Source organism: Dasypus novemcinctus, chromosome 15, assembly GCF_030445035.2.
Source record: "Dasypus novemcinctus isolate mDasNov1 chromosome 15, mDasNov1.1.hap2, whole genome shotgun sequence".
Taxonomy (NCBI): Eukaryota; Metazoa; Chordata; class Mammalia; order Cingulata; family Dasypodidae; genus Dasypus; species Dasypus novemcinctus.
Window position 1 is genome coordinate 25,872,660 of NC_080687.1, and position 20,953 is coordinate 25,893,612.

General features: G+C 35.7%; 1 protein-coding gene and 1 pseudogene across 1 annotated transcript in view; one reads left to right on the top strand and one right to left on the bottom strand.

Annotated features, from left to right (window-relative positions):
• Positions 1–20,953, bottom strand: part of TNFSF13B (TNF superfamily member 13b) — a 35,500-nt gene that overhangs the window by 7,760 nt on the left and 6,787 nt on the right. The window contains exon 3 of the mRNA XM_058276445.2: positions 16,652–16,708. Within this exon, the coding sequence (XP_058132428.1) occupies positions 16,652–16,708 (57 nt within the window). The remainder of the gene's footprint in view (positions 1–16,651; positions 16,709–20,953) is intronic.
• Positions 4,997–8,253, top strand: LOC139436573 (RNA-binding motif protein, X-linked 2 pseudogene; annotated as a pseudogene).

Genomic DNA, 20,953 nt, shown 5'->3' on the forward strand with positions numbered 1-20,953 from the left:
GGTTAACAGCATGAAGACAACACTTGGAGGGGAAATTGCAGACATGCACAAAAAAATAACAGATATGATGGAAATGAACACCACAATTCAAGAAATCAAAAATACACTGCAGCAAATATCAGCAGACTAGAAGAGGCAGAGCAGAGAATTAGTGATGTGGAAGACAGTGCTTTGGAAATCAAACAGATAGTAGAAGTGGTCAATAAAAAGGTAGAAAAAATCCAGATAGGACTTAGGGACCTGAATGATAACGCAAAACGCTCAAACATACGTATTATAGGCATTCCAGAAGGAGAAGAGAAGGGAAAGGGGTCAGAAGGAGTGTTGCAGGAAATAATGAAAGAAAACTTCCCAAATCTACTGAAAGAGACAGATGTACATATCCAAGAAGCACAGCGCACTCCACTGGTCATAAACCCCAACAGGCCCACCCCAAGACATATACTTGTCAAATTATCCAATGCTCAAGACAAAGAAAAAATTCTAAAAGCAGCAAGAGAAAAGAAAACCATCACATACAAGGGAAAGTCCATAAGATTAAGTGCTGATTACTCATCTGAAACGATGGAGGCAAGAAGGCAGTGGTATGATATAGTCAAGGTACTAAAGGAAAAAAATTTCCAACCAAGAATACTCTATCCAGCTAAACTAGCATTCAAAAATGATGGAGAGTTCAAAATATTCACAGATAAACAGAAACTGAAAGAGTATATCAACAAGAAACCTCCCCTTCAAGAAATTCTTAAGGGAGTTCTGCAGGAAGAAAGGAAAAAACAGGACAGTCAGAGATGGAGGAGAGTGTAAAAGCAACAAGAAAGACAAAAATAGAAGGGGAAAATAAAATAATACAAACAAAATATAACAAACACAAATCCAACCAAAATATGGCTACCATAAATAACTCTCTAAACATAATAACACTGAATGTCAACGGACTAAACTCACCTATCAAAAGATTCAGACTGGGACACTGGATAAGGAAATACGACCCATCTATATGCTGCCTACAAGAGACACATCTTAGACCCAGAGACTCATGGAGGTTGAAAGTGAATGGCTGGAAAACAATCATACAAGCAAACAACAACCAAAAAAAGGCAGGAGTAGCTATATTAATATCAGACAAAATAGACTTTAAATGCAAAACAATTGTGAGAGACAAAGAAGGATACTATATTTTAGTGAAAGGGACAATCTGTCAAGAAGATCGAACAATCATAAATATTTATGCTCCTAACAAGGGCGCCTCTAAATATGTGAGGCAAACGCTGGAAAAACTAAGTGAAAGAATAGATGCATCTACAATTATAGTGGGGGATTTTAATACACCACTATCAACTCTGGACAGAACATCTCAAAAGAGAATCACTAAAGAAACAAAACATTTGAACAGTATATTAGAAGAGCTGGATCTAATAGACATATATAGATCATTACACCCAAACACAGCAGGATATACATTTTTCTCAAGCGCACATGGAACATTCTCCAAGATTGACCATATGCTAGGCCTCAAAGAAAGGCTTAATGAATTCAGAAAGATCGAAATCATACAAAACAATATCTCTGACCACAGTGGAGTGAAGCTGGAAATTTGCAAGGGACAGAGACCCAGACTCCACACGACAATTTGGAAATTAAACAGCACACTCTTAGAAAAACAGTGGGTCAAAGAGGAAATCTCAAAAGAAATCAATGACTACCTTGAAACAAATGATAATGATAACACAACATACCAAAATTTATGGGATACAGCAAAAGCGGTACTGAGAGGGAAATTTATAGCCATAAACTCATATATCAAAAAAGAAGAAAGAGCAAAAATTGGAGAACTAACTGCACTTTTGACGGAATTAGAAAAACAACAACAAAGTAACCCAACAGGAAGAAGAAGGAAGGAAATAACAAAGATAAGAGCAGAACTAAATGAAATAGAAAATAAGAAAGCACTTGAAAAAATAAACAAGACCAAGAGCTGGGTTTTTTGAGAAGATCAACAAAATTGACAAACCTTTAGCGAGACTAACAAAGAAAAAAAGAGAAAAGATGCAAATACACAAAATAAGAAATGAGAAAGGTGATATCACCACTGACCCCACAGAAATAAAGACTATCATAAGAGGATACTTTGAAAAACTATATTCCAACAAAAATGACAATTTAGAGGAAATGGACAAATTCCTAGAAACTCATAAACAGCCCATACTGACGAAAGAAGAAATTGATGATCTTAACAAACCAATCACAAGCAAAGAGATAGAATCAGTCATTAAAAATCTCCCAACTAAGAAGAGCCCAGGGCCAGACGGCTTCACAGGTGAATTCTACAAAACATTCCGGAAAGAACTAACACCAATCCTGTTGAAACTATTCCAAAAAATCGAAACAGAAGAAACACTGCCTAATTCCTTCTATGATGCCAACATTACCCTAGTACCAAAGCCAAACAAAGACACCACAAGAAAGGAAAATTACAGACCAATTTCTCTAATGAACCTAGACGCAAAAATACTTAACAAAATACTTGCTAATCGTATTCAACAACACATTAAACAAATTATACACCATGACCAAGTGGAATTTATTCCAGGTATGCAAGGATGGTTCAACATAAGAAAATCAATCAATGTAATACACCATATAAACAGATTGAGAGAAAAAAACCACATGATTATATCTATAGATGCAGAAAAGGCATTTGACAAAATACAGCACCCCTTCCTGATAAAAACACTCCAAAAGATCGGAATACAAGGAAACTTTTTGAACATGATAAAGAGTATATATGAAAAACCAAAAGCCAACATTGTTTACAATGGTGAAATCCTGAAATCCTTCCCTCTAAACTCAGGAACAAGACAAGGATGCCCATTGTCTCCGCTCCTATTTAACATTGTCTTGGAAGTACTTGCTCGAGCACTGAGACAAGAAACAGATATAAAAGGCATTCAAATTGGAAGGGAAGAAGTCAAGATTTCATTATTTGCAGATGACATGATCCTATATATAGAAAACCCTGAGAGATCTACAACAAAGCTCCTAGAACTCATAAATGAGTTTAGCAAAGTCGCAGGTTATAAGATCAATGCGCAAAAATCAGTAGCATTTCTGTACACCAATAATGAGCAAGATCAGGAGGAAATCAAGAAACAAATACCATTCACAATAGTAAATAAAAAAATCAAATACTTAGGAATAAATTTAACTAAAGAGGTAAAAAACTTATACATCGAGAACTATACAAGATTGTTCAAGGAAATCAAAGAAGACCTAAATAAATGGAAGAATATTCCCTGTTCATGGATAGGAAGACTGAATATTATTAAGATGTCTATCATACCAAAACTGATCTACACATTCAATGCAATCCCAATAAAAATCAACACAGCCTTCTTTAAGGAACTAGAAAAACTAACTATGACATTTATTTGGAATAGAAGGAGGCCCCGAATAGCCAAAGACATATTGAAAAAGAAAAACGAAATAGGAGGAATCACACTTCCTGACTTCAAAACATACTACAAAGCTACAGTAGTGAAAACAGCATGGTACTGGCATAAGGAGAGACACACAGACCAATGGAATCGAATTGAAAGTTCAGATATAGAACCTCATGTACATAGCCATATAATATTCGATAAAGCCACCAAACCCTCTCAACTGGGAGAGAATGGCCTATTCAACAAATGGTGCCTGGAGAACTGGATAGCCATATGTAGAAGAATGAAAAAGGATTACCATCTCCCACCTTATACAAAGATCAACTCAAGATGGATCAAAGACCTAAATATAAGAGCCAAGACCATAAAGACCTTAGAAAGCAGTGTAGGGAAACATCTACAGGACCTTGTAATAGGAAATGGCTTCATGAATATCACACCAAAAGCACGAGCAGCAAAAGAACAAATAGATAAATGGGACTACCTCAGAATTAAAGCCTTCTGCACCTCAAAGGAGTTTGTCAAGAAAGTAAAAAGGGAACCCACACAATGGGAGAAAATATTTGGCAACCATATATCTGATAAGAGACTTATAACTTGCATATATAAAGAACTCATATATCTTGAAAACAAAAAGATAAACAACCCATTTAAAACATGGGAAAAAGACTTAAACAGACACTTCTCCAAAGAAGAAATATAAATGGCTAAAAAGCACATGAAAAAATGCTCCAAATCTCTAGCTATCAGGGAAATGCAAATCAAAACTACAATGAGATACCATCTTACTCCCATAAGATTGGCAGCTATGAAAAAAACAGTAGAATACAAATGCTGGAGAGGATGTGAAGAAAGGGGAACACTCATCCATTGCTGGTGGGAATGCAGAAGGATCCAACCATTCTGGAGAACAGTTTGGCGGTTTCTCAAAAAATTATCCATAGATTTGCCATATGACCCAGCAATACCACTGCTGGGTATATACCCATCAGAACTGAAAACAAGGACACAAACCGATATATGTACACCAATGTTCATAGCAGCATTGTTCACTATCGCCAAAAGTTGGAATCAATCCAAATGCCCATCAACAGACGAGTGGATCAATAAAATGTGGTATATACACACAATGGAATACTACTCGGCTGTAAGAACCAATACACTACAATCGCACGTGATAACATGGATGAACCTTGAGAATCTTATGTTGAGTGAAGCAACCCAGGCATTGAAGGACAAATACTATATGACCTCAATGATATGAAATAAGTTAACTGCCTCAGAGAGCTAGAGTCTGGAAAAGTGGCTTACAGGAAATCGGGGGGTGGAGGAAGGATGTGAGTTAATGTCTGCAGGGGTGGAATCTGTGATGAGCTGGCGGTAAGTATGAGCACAAAGAAGGGACAAAATGGGGGCAAGGGGTTACCTTCGGGTGGGGTTTTCTGGGTTTGAGGGGGGCTGGGGATGGGAAGAGGGGTAATATTGTCCAAGAAATAGGTGGGAGGGAGGGGCAACATATGAATATGGGAGAGTGTCAGAAGTTCGTTGAGAACTAAATGTTGAGTAAAACGGATCAAATTATAAGTAGGAGGGTTACCTGGTTAGGACGCTCAGGGGGTATGGTCTGATGCGTGACGGACTCCGGACGTAATAGCTGAAGGCTCATTTTGCCAAGGTGGGTTCTACCATTGGGTGGGGTGGACCCATATCCTGGGGAAGACTAATGCCGTCGAATAGAGAGAACTGTATCTCTCGTGAGAAAGGACGGCTCCCAGGGTATTAGATTGGCAGGCGTTGTGGGCCCTAAGGGGAGGGGAAAATGGATGTGGAATGGATGGAACAAAGGTAAATAAGGGGGCAAAAGAGGAGTTATGTGAGAGTACACGGGGATGAATATAAAACAGCTAATATTACACCAAAAACATATCGGGGACGACAGACTAATAATGAAAACCATAAGACAAAACATAGGATAACTAAAAAATTTAGAAAACTGTACAGCCTAAAATATGGACCACATAGTAAGCACAAATGTCACCGTGTTTGAAAACTATAGTGTTGGAATCTGTACATCAGTTTCAGGAAATATGATATGAATAAGTTAAAAGATTATTGCTATGCAAGGGAAAAGGTTTTATGGTGGATCTGGGGAAATACTGTATATTGTATATATGAATTTCAGTGATCTAAGACTCTTCTGAAGCTGACATTATGTTGGGATTCACTTTACGGGAAGTTTTGGATCACAGAGTGGTTCAACAATGGCAGCAGAGGAATACTGATATGGGATGTTATTGACAGGATATATATGGTTGACAGGGAGTTATACAGGGCATATGCCCAGGGTATATGGTAATGTCTATATATACTCATAGTGGAAACAAAAACAACAGCTGGGGGGGTACTGGGCTCCTGGCTGGGGGGTCACTGTTGTGGGCCCTGGGAGAGCAGCGGCAATCCTCCAGGTGCAACAGCAAGAACGAGGAAGGAAGGAGGGCCCAACAGTGGGCTCTTGATACTAATGGTTACACTTTTGAGCCTATACACCTGCAATAAGAACAAGGCCTAGAGTAGCATTGTGCCTGGGGGTTTCCTCCTGACAGCCTGCATGTTACTCAAATGTGGCCGCTCTCACAGCCAAACTCAGCGTGTAGATGCGATGCATTCCCCCCAGCGTGGGACATGACACCCGGGGATGAGCCTCCCTGGCACCGAGGGATCACTACCACATACCAGCTGAAGAAGCAACTATAAAATGACCTTGAATTAAAGATTCAATGCGGAACAGCAGAATATACCTGTCTACATATAATAACATGACTTCGGGAAGCTGTTTGACCTAATGTAAGGGGGAAATGGAAAGGAGAAATGAGATTATAAGGCTGTGAGTCTCTAAAAAAGAGTCTGGAGGTTGTCAGAAGGAATACCCCTATGTACAACTGAACAGAGTCTAAGAGACAGATAAGGTAGATACAACCCCAGGTATTGGTTCTTTTGAGGGATAAAGAGACCCACGGGTTCTATGGTCATGGCAGAAAGGGTTCACTGCCATGACAGATGGCCCTTCTTTGGAGCTGGTGTTTCTGCGTGATGGAATTGGACTCAGAGGAGATCTCTTTTCACAAGACTTGCATGCTACTTTATTGGAATTGTAGTCGGTGCTGGGTTTAAGATATATGTAGGGGATTTGAATCTCTGGACTGATAATATGACACCCAGGCCCAGAGCCTCAACAGACTTCAGCTCCTACACTTTGATCTATTGGACTTACTCCACTCAGCTAACATGGAGTTGAAGAAGGTCAACCACCACAACATGGAGCCTAGAGTGTCTACAACTGGAAGCGGGAGGAGTACATCCAGTACCCATATGGAATCTAAGCCCTCACTTGACATAGATGTGCAATGGACACAACCAATCCAATGTCCACAGAGAAAATGTGGAATGGGTGTGGGAACGGTAGCCATGGTGGCTGCTGGGTGTGGGGAACGGGAGGAAGAGATGAGATGTGGAGGCGTTTTCGGGACGTGGAGTTGTCCTGGATAGTGCTTCACGGACAATTATGGGACATTATAGATCCCCCCAGGGCCCACTGGATGGAACGTGAGAGAGTCTGGGCTATGATGTGGACCATTGACTATGGGGTGCAGTGATGCTCAGAGATGAACTTACCAGGTGCAATGGATGTGTCATGATGATGGGAGAGAGTGTTGCTGTGGGGGGAGTGGGGGGCGGGGGCGGTGGGGTTGAATGGGACCTCATATTTTTCATAATGTAATTTAAAAAAATAAATAAATAATTTAAAAAAAATCTATTCCCATTAAGGCAATAGAACAAGGTGAAAGGAGAATGAAATTTAGTTTCTGAGACATGGTCAAGAGACTTTGTATCAGCAGTCTATAATATTCAAGCTTAAGTGCTTTTTGCTCGGTACATTAATTCTCCTCCATTAACCCTCAAACGTCTCTTGGGGAATGATAGGGAAATCACTGTATTCAAGGATTGAATGAAATGGGGGCAGAGATAAGACAGTAGCTACAGAAGGAAGTAGGCTAGAAAGGATCAAATAATTGAGCCAAGATTAGGTGCCGGTGCTTTTGGACATTGACACCTATTAGGAGAGTGTAAATACTACTTTCCAATGAATTCACGTTTTAAGTCCACTAGTGAAGTTAAGTGAATCTTAAAGGGTGAACTCTAAGGATAGAGACTGGGAAACCTGGGGTTTAAATAAAGTGGTTTAAAAATAAATTAATAGGAAAAACTGCAGAGATTAATCTTTTGATTAAGGTGAAGCTGATCAACAAGCTGAATGAGTGGTCCAGCTTGAGGTGGCAGATACAGTGCTCTGGCACTCCCACTACAAGGGCAGTGCCTACATCTTCTTGGAGAGACTTATTTATAAACTGACTGAAAGGGACATCATCTGTGTTTCCTCACAAGATGGGAAAATTGTTACTATTAATCTTATACAAGACAAGAACACTGGGAAATCCAAAGGATTCTGTTTCATTTTCTTTGAAGACTAGAGGAACATAATCCTGACTGTTGACAGTTTGAATGGTATCAAGTTCAAAGGAAGAATTATCTGAGTGAATAATATGTCTACCTATCCGAAGGACTCAGAAAACTTGGGTGATGTGACCAAGGAGCTCAATGACACAATAAGTGCTAGAGGGCTTCCTCTAAAGATGACAGAACAGCCAGCCTCCTCTTCATCACCCAGAAGCAAGATAAGAAATAAATGGATGACACTGGCTTTACAAAGCACAGAGGCAAGAACTCGGAGGGGTATCAGAAGCCAGAGACCTGAAGTACTACCCCACCTGCTCTAAAGTCAGTACTACCCACGATGATGGAGCAGCAGACCTACAGAGAAAGCTGAGGAAAGAGAACCCCAGCAGGAGGGAAGAAAGAAAGGAAAAGAATTAATGTTAAGAGGACATTGTATTCCAAAGCAATTTACAGATTAAATGCAATCCCTATTAAAATTCTTGTGGTGTTTTTTTCAGTAAAAGAAAAACCCATCCTAAAATCCACATAGAATTTCAAGGGACCCAAATCCCCATAACTAACTCTGAAAAGGAACAAAGTTGAGCTTCCTTTTTCAGATCATACTTCCTGATTTCAAACTTAGCAGAAAGCTACAGTAATTAAAATAGTGTGGTACTGACATAACAGCAGACTATAAACCAATGCAGTAGAATAAAGAGTCCAGAAATAAACCCTCACATACATGGGCAATTGATTTTCAACAAGTATGTGAAGATCATTCAATGCAAAAAAAAAAAAGGGTCTTTTCAACAAGTGGTTTTGGGAAAACTGGATATATACATGGAAAAAATGAAGTTGAGCCCTTACTTCATACCATATGAAAAACTTTAGATCAAGCACATACATTTATGAATTAAAACTATAAAATCTTAGAAGAAACATAGGGGAAACTCTTTGTGACTTTGGGTTTAGAAATGGTTTCTTAAGTATGACACTAAAAATATAGAGAAAAAAATGGATAAATGTGACTTCATCCAAATTAAAATCTTTTATGCATCAAAGGGCACTGTCAAGAGAGTAAAAACACAACCTGAAGAATGGGACAAAAATATTTTCAAATCATATATGTGTTAAGGGATTCATATCCAGGATATATCAAGAACTCCTACAACTCAATGAAAACAACAAAAACCAAACAATCCAATCAAAACCTGGGCAAAGGATTTGAATAGAGATTTCTCAAATGGAAAATAAGCACATGCAAATGTGCTGTCAACATTATTAGCCATTAGGGAAATGCAAGTCAAAACCACAAGGAGATAATATTTCACACTCACCAGAATGAGTGAAAAAGGAAAATAAGAAGTGTGGATGAGGATGTGGAGAAATAGCAAGTCTTTTGCATTGCTGTTGGTAGTGTAAAATGGTGCATCTGCTTTGCAAAACAGTTTGGTGATTTCTCAAAATGTTAAACATATCATTACCATATGATCCAGTAATTCCACCTCTAGATATGTAACCTCCCAAAATTGAAAAATATTGTATCATTTCACTTATAAGCATTTTCTAAAATAGGCACACTCATAGAGGCAGAAAGTAGAGTAGAGGTTACCCAGGGCTGGGGGGAGGAGAGATTGGGGCTTTATTAGTCAGTGGGTATAGAGTTTCCCATTGAGATGATTTAAAATGTCTGGAAATATTGGTGATGGTTATGCATCATTTTGAATGCACTTAATGCCAGTGAATTGAACACTTAAAAATGGTAAAAATGGTAAATTTTAAATTAGGTATTATGGTGGTTTGGAGCTATATACCCCGGAAAAGGGTGTTCTTAAATTTAATCCATTCCTGTGTTATGGACCCTTGTAAATAGGAATTTTTGATGATGGTTACTGCAGATAAGGTATGGCCTAGAATGGTACTTACTCTTATTACTAAAGGCCACCTAAGGAAGGTCACAGAGACTGGGGGAAAATAAAAACCACAGAGGCAAAGGCCAGAAGCTGAAAGTCAACAGAACCTGGAAGACAAGGAGGAGGCCAGGAGAGGCCGTTATGTGCATTGCCTTGTGACAGAGGAGACCAGGACCAAGGATCAATGGCAGCCCGCCAATCTTCAAGAAGAAAGCATTGTCTTGATGCTGCCTTGATTTGGGTTTCTCCTAGCCTCAAAACCATAAGCTCATAAAACCCGTTGTTGAAGCCAACCTATACTGCATTGTATTTGCTTTAGCAAGGAGGCAATTAAAACATGTATATTTTACTACAATAAAAAGAGAAAAAAAGAATACATATAACATAGTTGTTAATTTTGCTTAAATGAGATCCTGTATTCCAAACACATTTTGACTGTACAGTAATGAAAAATGAGAGGAAGAATTGGTATAATGATAGTTTTTATCATAAAATACAAACCAATGACTTAGAGGGGAATTGCTTTCATAGTTAAAATGATACTTATTTGATATTCTGACCGAAGAAGGGCTAAAGTTTTCTGATTTTTTTCTTTTCTTTTTAACAATACACATTTTGGATTCTAACTTTGGTAAGGTCAAGGACTGTTTATGTTTGGCTTACTGCTATTTCCCCAAGTGCCTAACACAAAGATTGGTCCATAGTTGACATGCAGTAAATATTTATTAAACTAAGAAATTCAACTTTAAACATGAAATAAATCAAAATGAGAGCTTACTATGACAATTAGACACAAACATTCAATTGTTTTTATAAAAAGCATTTTACTACTTAGTTACTGATATTTTGGGAAATATATCATCCTCCATCATATAGTTAGCTGAAGTGAAGCATTTATATTAAAAATGTTTATAGTCTGGCTAGTGATTCAAAAATATTTATTTACTAAAATATTAGCAATAATGTAAATAGATTTCATACTTTTTTTATACTATGCTTTTACCTATAAAATTAGAGACCAAGATCTTACCAGTTAAGCTGCTGTATTGCCAGAATAAAAAGAATAATAAATAGAATTTAGGTTTGCATTCTTATATTCTCTTGATATTTTCTTTTGGCTTTTTATCATTTCTTGTTGGCTATGTTTCTATTAAAAACATAGTACCTATTTACTTCTATATCCATAGTGGAGTATTGAATATATTTATCTGTAAAACTAAGACAAAACAGATAAAAAGAATAGTTTAAAAGAAATGAAATTCTTTGATGCCCTGATGATGTAGAAATTGAAAAACTAACAAAAATTGGTAGGTAGAAGGGTAAATTTTTCTATTCTTAATTCGTAACAGCTAGGGTTCAAGCGATATCACATAAAGTTGACATATTAAGTAATATTCTGAAATATAAATGTTTTAACAGTACATACTGTTACATATTGTGTAAAGATACAAAGGTAAATCCTGGAGCTATATATACACACACAAAGCAAGGCAAATATTTCTCATAGTAAGCAACTTCTTTAACAGTTTAAAGAGAAACAATTTTGTTAAGATACAAAACAGAAGACTACATTACATAATATGACAATAAGAGCCAAACATATTTCTCAAGTCAATAAATATAAATGCACTACATTATGCAATAAATGAAAATTATTTTAGATGATGAGATGAAAAGGCAAAACCCCACTCTGAGATGTGGGTTGAGTTATATACACCAGCAAAAACATGTTCTTAATCTGAATCCACACTTCTGTGGGTGAGAACCCATTTATAAATAAGAACTTTTCAAGATGTTATTTTTAGTTAAGGTGTGGCCAACTGAATCCATATTACTGGAGGCCTTGTAAAGAGAATGCAGAAGTCACAGAGACAGAAGAGAGAGGACATTGCCATGTGGCAGGGAGCAGAGATACAAGCCAAGGACCCCAAGGCTTGCCGGCAACCAGCTCCAGAATGTTACAAGCCTGGCCAATATCTTGATTTTGGACTTCTTCTAGTCTCAAAACTCTGAGTCGATAAATTATTTTTATTAAACCAAAACCATTTTGTGTTATTTGTGATAGCAGTTCAGGCAAATGAAGACAAAAGACACATTTAAAACAAATTATTCCAGATAGGTTAAAGATAAAAAAAGAAAACATTTCAATCCTAATATTTAAAAGGGAAGCAAATGTGCCTCAAGCAATTGGGCTCCTACCTACCATATAGGAGGTTCAGGGTTCACTTTCCAGGACCTCCTACTGAGGGCAAGCTGGCCTGTGTGGCAAGCTGGACCAAACAGAGAGCTGGCCCGAGTGGAGAGCTGTCTCGCACAGAGTGCTGGCCCACGCAGAGTACTAGCCCACGCGGAGTGCTGACATTCATGGCATGCTGGCCGGCCCATGCAGAGAGCTGGCACAGCAAGATGACAAAACAAAAAAGAGAAATAGAGGAGAGATAATAAGAGACACAGTAGACCAGGGAGTGAGATGGCACAAGAGATAGAGTGCCTCTCTCCCACTCTGGAAGGTCCCAGGATTGATTCCTGGTGCCACTTAAAGATAAGACCAAACAATCAATAGACACATAAAGCAGACAGCAAGCGCAAAACAATGAAGATGGGGAGGGGGGGCAGAAATAAATAAATAAATCTTAAAAAAAAAAGAGGCACACCATGGAAATGAAGACTTTCATATACAGAAACAATAATCAGAAGAGATGATGAAAGAAAACATCCCCATTTATAACAGAATCAGAAAAGACAAAACACCTCATAATAAAATTAACAAGAAATATATATGACCTATCTGAAGAAAATGTCAATATGTACTGAAAGACACCAAGGAAGACTGAACGTATAAGAAACATATACCCAGTTTGGGATTCAATTTGATAGAACACAATAGTTGGAAGTTATTTTCCATAAATTCATTCATAAATGTAACTGAAATCCACAAAAAATATCCAATGTCCCATTTTTTTAATGTTTAACTAGACAAGCTGATTCAGATTATTCAGGTTTAATGGGGGAAATAAGCAAACAAGAACACTAAGAAAAACTTTTAAAATGAAGAAAATTGTGGGGGGGAGGCCAGATTTTCCACCTAATAAGATATATTATAAAGCTTTAATAACTAAAATGGCATGCTTTGGGAGCATGAATAGACAAGATGATTCAATGTAACAGAGAAAAAGTAAGAAATTGACTCAAGTAACTATATGAACTTAATTTATGTTAAAGGTAGTATTTCTAAAAGGTAGTATCTATAAAAAGATAGGCTATTCAATAAATGTGTTGGGGCAATGAGTAGTCCGCTACCAAAAAAAAAAAAAAAAAAAAGTTTGGCTCCATACCTCCAACTTGCACCAGAATAAACTGCAAATAGATAATATATTTAGATGTAAACTATAACCGTGAAAGTTTTAGAAGCAATTTGGGAACATTCTTTCACAACTTGTAGTGTAGAATGCCTTTCTAACCATGACCCAAGATCCAGGGGTCTTAAAAAAATGTTGATAAATTTGACATAAAAGGTAAGCAAAATTAAAAAGACAATTGACAAAATGGGAGAAAATTGCACAATTCATAATAGAAATAACAAATTCCTTAACATATAGATAGCTCACAGAAATTAATGTGAAATTAACCAGCAGTCCAATAGGAAAATGGAAGAGATATGACCAGAAATTTCACAGAAAAGGAAATAAAGATAGAAAGGAAAAATTGGAGAATGTAAAGATAGTTAATAGAAATGAAAATAAATACAAATGATTCTTAAAATACTTTTAAAGATGATCAATTTGTTTCATATTAAGAGAAAAACTAATTAAGTGACAATGAGATGCTATTTTTTACCTACAAGATTGGCTAAAACCCAAAATTTTGATAAAATTTGTTGACAAAGCTGCTGTAAACAGTCATTCTTTCATTGAAAGTTGTAAAAAACAACAACAACAACTATATAATCCCTATTTATTCACTTGACAATTTCTGTCAAAATCGGCTTCTGGGAATTTATCCTGCAAATAGGTTGACCATTATGAAATAAAGAATGGACATGGTTATTCTTTACAGCACTCTATTTATAGCAAAAGAGTGTCACCCAGGAGTCTACTGATAGGGGACTGAGTAAATAAATTATGTCATGTCCATACAACAGAACATTATACAATGATTTAAAATAATGAAGAAGCTCTGTATGTACACACATCAAAATAACTGTAATATACATTATTAAGAAAGCAAAGTTTTAATTTTGTTTACAAATAATACATACTGTAAGGATGGTATAAGTCTACTATAAGAAAGGAGGAAATCAGAACCATAAACTAATTCGTTTGTGTTTATGTAAAAAAATTTTTAAAAACAATAAAAGTGGCAGCTTGTTAGGTGGGGGTGGGAATAGATAAGTCAGAGTAAGAGTTTTCTATTCATACTTCTTGTGTTTTTTAAATTTGCTTGCAACCTATAAATGTACTACCTATTCAAAAAACTAAATTAGATTCCATAAAAGAGAAAAACAGGAGAGACATGACTCTTCACCATGACAGGCCTCAGTGGCCTTTTCTCTATTGCATAGACTATCTTTGCCTGGAAAAAAACATTTCCAAATAGAAACTATAGGAATTCAAAAGATCAGATGGCAATAACCCTTCTCCTTTGAATGCTTCTGGAATGCCTAATGTGAATTTCATCTCAAGACCTCACATTATACACCTTTCCAAGAACGAGTTTGTATGGACCCACACAAGGACAAGTTTCACTGAGTACCTTCTTTTGTTAATATAAGGAAATCAGTGGAGATCTCCCTGCTAAAAGGCCCATGCTCACAAACATTCATATATTGTTTCAAGGGGTTTGCTGGCATCACAAAGCCAATTAATGGGCCCAAAAGTCAGAGTGCCCCAGGTAAGAACTCCTGGATTATTGTAAAGCAGTAGCCACTCCAGGAAGATAACACAGTGCACAATTGACACGATGGAGTACAGCTGCATGTTTTTGTGTGATTTACAGTATATATACACACACATTTTTAGAAACACATGTATTTATAATATATATATACCTTATATATATATGCACACTATATATCACCATATATACATCATATATATAGACACACAATAAATACATACTTGCCAAAAGTGTAAAGCAAACTATTTTCAAGTTTTATTTCATTTCGTTTCATTTCATTTATTTGTTTATTTATTTAGTTTAACTTTTTTCCTTAGGGGCTTCTATGGTTTTCTCTGTATTCTCTATTTTGCCAGTCCATTTGTATTTCTTTCTATTTTCCTCTTATCAAAAGGTGAGCTCCTTGAGAGTAGAGAATAATGCTTATTTTATTCACTATTATTCCCCTGGTGCCTATACAATAATGGGAACTTTTATAATCTTAAGCAATATATGTAAAATAAATGAATAAATAAATGTGGGAGGGAATGGATGCTTTATTCTCCAGCACATTTTGGTTCATTAGTTATCTTGTATAAGCAGTAACAGTCATAGAGCAGCAACAAATGAATTATTTTGCTTCCAAGAGTATGTTGATACATGCTGGAGCATGTGATAGACTGATACCCCATACCCCACACAGATGTTCTTAATATTGAATGGCATGCCTATGGGTGTGAACCCATTGTAAACGGTACCTCTTGAAGATGTTATTTTTAGTTGAAGTGTGGCCCAACTAAATGAACATGGATCTTAATCCATATTACTGGGGGCCTTATAAAGAGAAGAAACCAGAAGCCAGAAGATATAGAAAGCCACAGAGGAAGCTGAAAATTAGCAGAAGCCAGAAAAGTCAATGAAGGGAGAGGACATTACCATGTGACACAAGGCAGAAATACAAGCCAAGGAGCCCGAAAGATTGCTGACAGCCAGCACTAGACCCCTAGAGAAAGAAAGCATTGCTGATATCTCGTAGCTTCAAAACCGAGTACCAATACATTTCTTTTAAACCTATCCATTGTTTGGTATTGTGGCAGACTAAGACAGAGTGGCATGGTCAAATGAATTTATGAAAAACTGGATTAAACAAAGTTAAGCATGTTTTTTTATAGTAGGACTTCTCAGACTCAATAGTATGCCAAATATGCCTTGAGACACTCAATAAAAATGTATAGGATGTTGTACTTTCAATTTATTTGACAATAAAAGTTTTACTCCAAGGACCTTTTCTCTGCATTAATATTCTGTGTGATATATATGGGAAAATTAGGCCAAAAGTTTATTCTCCATAAACCTGGGTCCAGGTCATTATATGGAAACCTTTATCTGTCTAGAATTTAAGCTAACAAAAACTTGAAATAACAATAAAAGTTTAAAGTACTCTACCTATATGAGAAAATCATAAATTTCAAAGCAGTAATTTGGCATTGTAGATTTCTCATAAAATTATAAAATTTCTATGATATGTTTCATTTCATCTTCATCCTATTAGGATTTCTACAATCTAACATAATAAAAGAATTAAAATCTGTGAAGATAATTTTGAGTCGTTTTGGAAGTTAGAATTATTTCTATGGAGTTAAAAATTAAATTGGGTTTAGTATTGTGTTTTATCATATTCTAATTATTTGAATTTCCTTTATATTATATAGTGTCTGTAATGTAATTCTGTATATTAATACATTACATTAGCCTAAATATTTATTTCCAATCATTTTGAATAAATCGAATTTTATTACATTGTATTTTATTATAGTATGTTCTGAGACAGTTGATTTGAGATATAGTTCAAACACAGTCTTTAGACTTGAAATGTGCCATGTTTTGACTGAATTCGAAGTGGAAAAAATAGTGGAACCATTTTATTACCTTTTCGTATAGTAGGAGTGTCACTGTCTGCAATCAGTTGCAAGCAGTCTTGAGTGGCTAAAAAACAAAAATATTTCATTTTAGTTACTTGAGTAGAATAAGAGAACCAAGTGCCTGAGAACACAAAGCTATAAACCCATGTTTTCAGAATCAAATATTATTTTTATATTACTTGCACGATTTTGTTCTTGAAGTTGCATTATGAAACATGTCCACCTATTTTAATATAACATGTATTTGAAATTACTTTAGAAAAGCTCTAATTATGTTGACTTGCAAAAACATCATCTTTACATTTTAAATGAATTTGCCTTAAAATGTGCCGAGTGTATGAAAGCAAGTTTAGTCATTTGTTTTTCAAGTATCAAATACATGAAATTGTGAACCTTTCAGCTCATTCTAAAACAATCCTTTGCTTAAAATTATAATATTACATAATGATTCACTACTACTGAAACTACTACTGTTAACACTACCTAAAATAGAAACAATTGCTAACATTTATTGAGCAGATGTAAATCCAGACAATATACCAAGGCTTAGTACTTTTTACCTCATTTTATCCTCACAAAAAATCAAAATTAGGTGCTGGAAGCTAAGGCTTAAAAAGAATAAATAACTTGTTCATGGCCTCAGAGCTAGAAAGTGACAAAGTCAGAATTTAAACCAAAACTGTTTTGCTCTGGAGTCAAAGTCAGATATTTTTGGTAAAATGTTTTGAACCAATGAGAGAAAGGGAGCATGGGGGTATCTTTTAAAATATTCAGTTGAGTACATAATCATCACATTAAATAATGGAAACTGCTTCAGGTAAATCAGAGTAAGTTCACCTGCTATTGGACCTGTAGAAAAAAAAATAACGCAGTCAATATCTATGAAAACTATTAAGCAAAAATATAAGCTTGCTAACTTTAAGTTAAAGAAACATTAGATTGTTTATTGACTAGCAAGTATTTTACTTAGAGTTGAAGTAATACTTTAAAAATATGCTTCTCAATACATATATTTGAAGAAATTGACATAGCGGATAACTACTAAGAGTTTAATGGAAAAAACGCCTAATACTTAAAGCTTGGAATAACAAAAGTGACAAGTAAACGCTATTTTGAAGCTGTGCAAATAAATGCACAGTTCTAAAAAGAATACTCTTAAAGGGGACGATCACATAAGAAAATCTGCTGAGAAATTCTCCCTTGGTATTTAAAGATGGAAATACAAAATCAGAAATTACAATTCTTTTCTAACCATGAAACTTTCCTAACACATTTTTATGTTAATCTGATCATTCCAACAGGGGAGAACATTTTGATCTATTTTGTGGATTCTTTTGTAGCTCTTATGAAGCAATAGTAGCCACTTTTTTGCCATAGGGAAAATATGACTCACTAGTTTGCTTACTAGAGAGGACACTCTTCCACTGAAAATATGTCAAAGTAGCATAACAGGCAGAAAAGTAACGTCCTTCCTGAGGTCTTCCTTATCTCTTTGTTCTTCTGTCATTTTAGTTAATGCACTACACATTATTGAAGACCGAGGACTCTTTGAAGACAATGTGACTTATTTCTGTATGACTTATCATTTGGTATATATAAATTATTCCACATTGTAAGAGTTTGATTTTGTTGAACTAGTTTGAAAAAAATAGATAATCAGCGATAGGGTAAATTTATTAGAAATCTCTTAAAGATCTAAATATTGACAAATGCTAAGCATAGATTTATGAAAAGAATAAAGAAATCTTGACCTTTGACCTTGGGATCAGCATTTCCACTGAAATGGAAATAGAAGAATTTGGAGGTGGAAAACTATAAAATTGTGTTCGACCAATAATAAGCAAACAGTTAATTGTGAAAGCAATGAATTTGAAAGTCAGAGTTTTTAAAGGAATTTCTAGAGATTTAGAATATTGAGAAATACGTATATGACATACTAAACTAAAACACAAAATTATTTTAAAAATTAAAGTAGCATAAAATAGAATAGACTACTTAAGAGATCCTGTAAGAGTATTCTTTAGCTTTGATATATTAGAAAAATCAAAAGGAAAAAATAATCACATTAAAATACACAGATGTAAAATTTCTGTACAATTTATAAAACAAAGGCCTATGTTGAGAGGGGCACAGCAAGCATGGGGAAACAAAATATGGGAGAAAAGGAGAGAGACAGAGAGACTGAGAAAGAGGAGGTGTGGGGGTGGTTGAAGTTCAGCTCTTTACCCTCACTGTTTCTGACAATTAGCTTAGTCCACTAGTTTGTCTCTTCTCTTTTCTACAGTTCCTAGCCCATTGTTTGCATTTTCTGCAAAATGATCATCCTAAACCCCAAATTTGATCTTGTCATTTTAATATTTATAATGATTTCAGTGAGATCTCCCTCACACAAAGGGTCTCCCTTCAGGCTATGGCCCCAGACAATCTTCCCCTCCTTGTGCTCTCTACCCACCACTTCTTCCACCTCAATTATATTAGAATGAATTCCCTCTTAACAGGAAGTTGCCTTTCATGCTTTGATGACTTTGTATCTGCCATTCCCTCTCACTAAATATTCTTCATCTCTGCCATCTGATGAGACTCCACTCATCCTTCAGGATCAAATCATATAACTCTTTAGCCAATTCCTCTAGCTAAATATTTCATTTCATTACACTTTGTACATACATCTATTAAAACACACTTCACTATACATAGTAATGGTTTATTGTCTTCTTCCCTAGACTATGAGTCACTGGACATTAGGGACCATCATTTATGAATTTGCAGTGTTTGGTTTAAAGCACACTGTTATAAATATATCTAACAGTTTAGGAAAGAAAATAGAAACTATGTCAGCATCCAACTTATCAAAATGATTCTTAAGAACTTAATCCTTACCTCCAATTTTGTGATTAATGTTAAACCAAATTACATGAATGTTTTAGGGAAAAGGGTTTTCATAAAATAAAGCAATTCTATGATTTGTGGACTTTCTAACATAGGCTTTGAGCCTATAATTATTTGGAAAACACTTTTAATAACAATCCTTAATAAAAAGTTTTTAAACATTCACTATATCTCATATCTCTCTTTTGCTTTATAATAGTATTTTAAATAAACAGTTGTGTACTATATCCCTAAATTTTCTTATCTTCTCATTCCAGGTTAAACTCTAGAGCAGCAGATTTAACAGAAAAAGGCTCAGCTAAAGTGAGACTGCATAGTTACCCCCAGATGCTATCAGAATATTTACAGTCTTCCTTATCCCAGTCTATCTCAAAAGGCCTAATCATATGGAGTAAGAAAAGGAGAAAAAGAAAACCTGAACTTGTAAAATATTCAACCAAACAGCACTTGCAAAAATTCTTGAATTTAGAAGCATTAGGGGATAATGTGAATATGTTTGCACATGACTTGCCTTTTCTGCCTACTAAAATTAGGCCATTTCTTGAATTTTTCCACTTCCTGCTTCACTGCTGTTCATGTAACCAGGTATATGCTCTCCCCTTACCCAAATCCATTCAGTCTTCAAACCCCAGCTCAGCTCCTAGACCATGGGCTAGAGATCTTTGGGTCTGTGATCTCCACTAGTAAGATTATATGATTCTATAACTTGACGGCTCTTTCTTTAGTAGTAATAATAACTCTCCAGACCTCTCTAGGACTCAAGAATTTTTTTTTCAAATCTGGTGTTTTTCTTGAAAATTAAGCCATTGCTTGCATAATTGAAAAAAAAACCACACAACATAATTTATAGTCAATGGACAATGAATTCAAGTATCAGTTCTCCCCCCCATTAGCTGTGTAACCATGAGAGCGACACTCAGTTTTTAAATATTTTTCATATCTGTATAGTGGAAATAACAATATTTCAAAAATTAATTAAAAGGTTATATTAAAAATTTTAAAAGTAAAGAGCTAAAAAATATTTGTTTTATTAAGATTTTTGCATAATCATGTTTAAATTTCTCTAACTAGATGTTAGCTTGTTGAGAGTAAGAATGAACTACTCCTGGGCTTCAGTTTATTCATCTAAAATGAAGGCAGTAGCACCAAAGTGATAGGGTTACTGAAAGGATAAATGCTGCCATCCATCCACAGGGCCTGACACAGACATTCTTCATGATACCTGTCCAGTAACTGTTAGTTTCTTGCTCCCTTCTCTGTATAAGTGCCTAGCACAGAGCTTTGCTCCAGCATGGTGGTTAAATGTATTTTGAGTGAAGCTTTTTCTCTCCTCTAACACTCAGAAGGGGGAATACCCTTAAAAAGAAAATCCCACCACAACAAAACCCAGCTGCCCAGTGAATTTCTTTTAAGTAGGTAT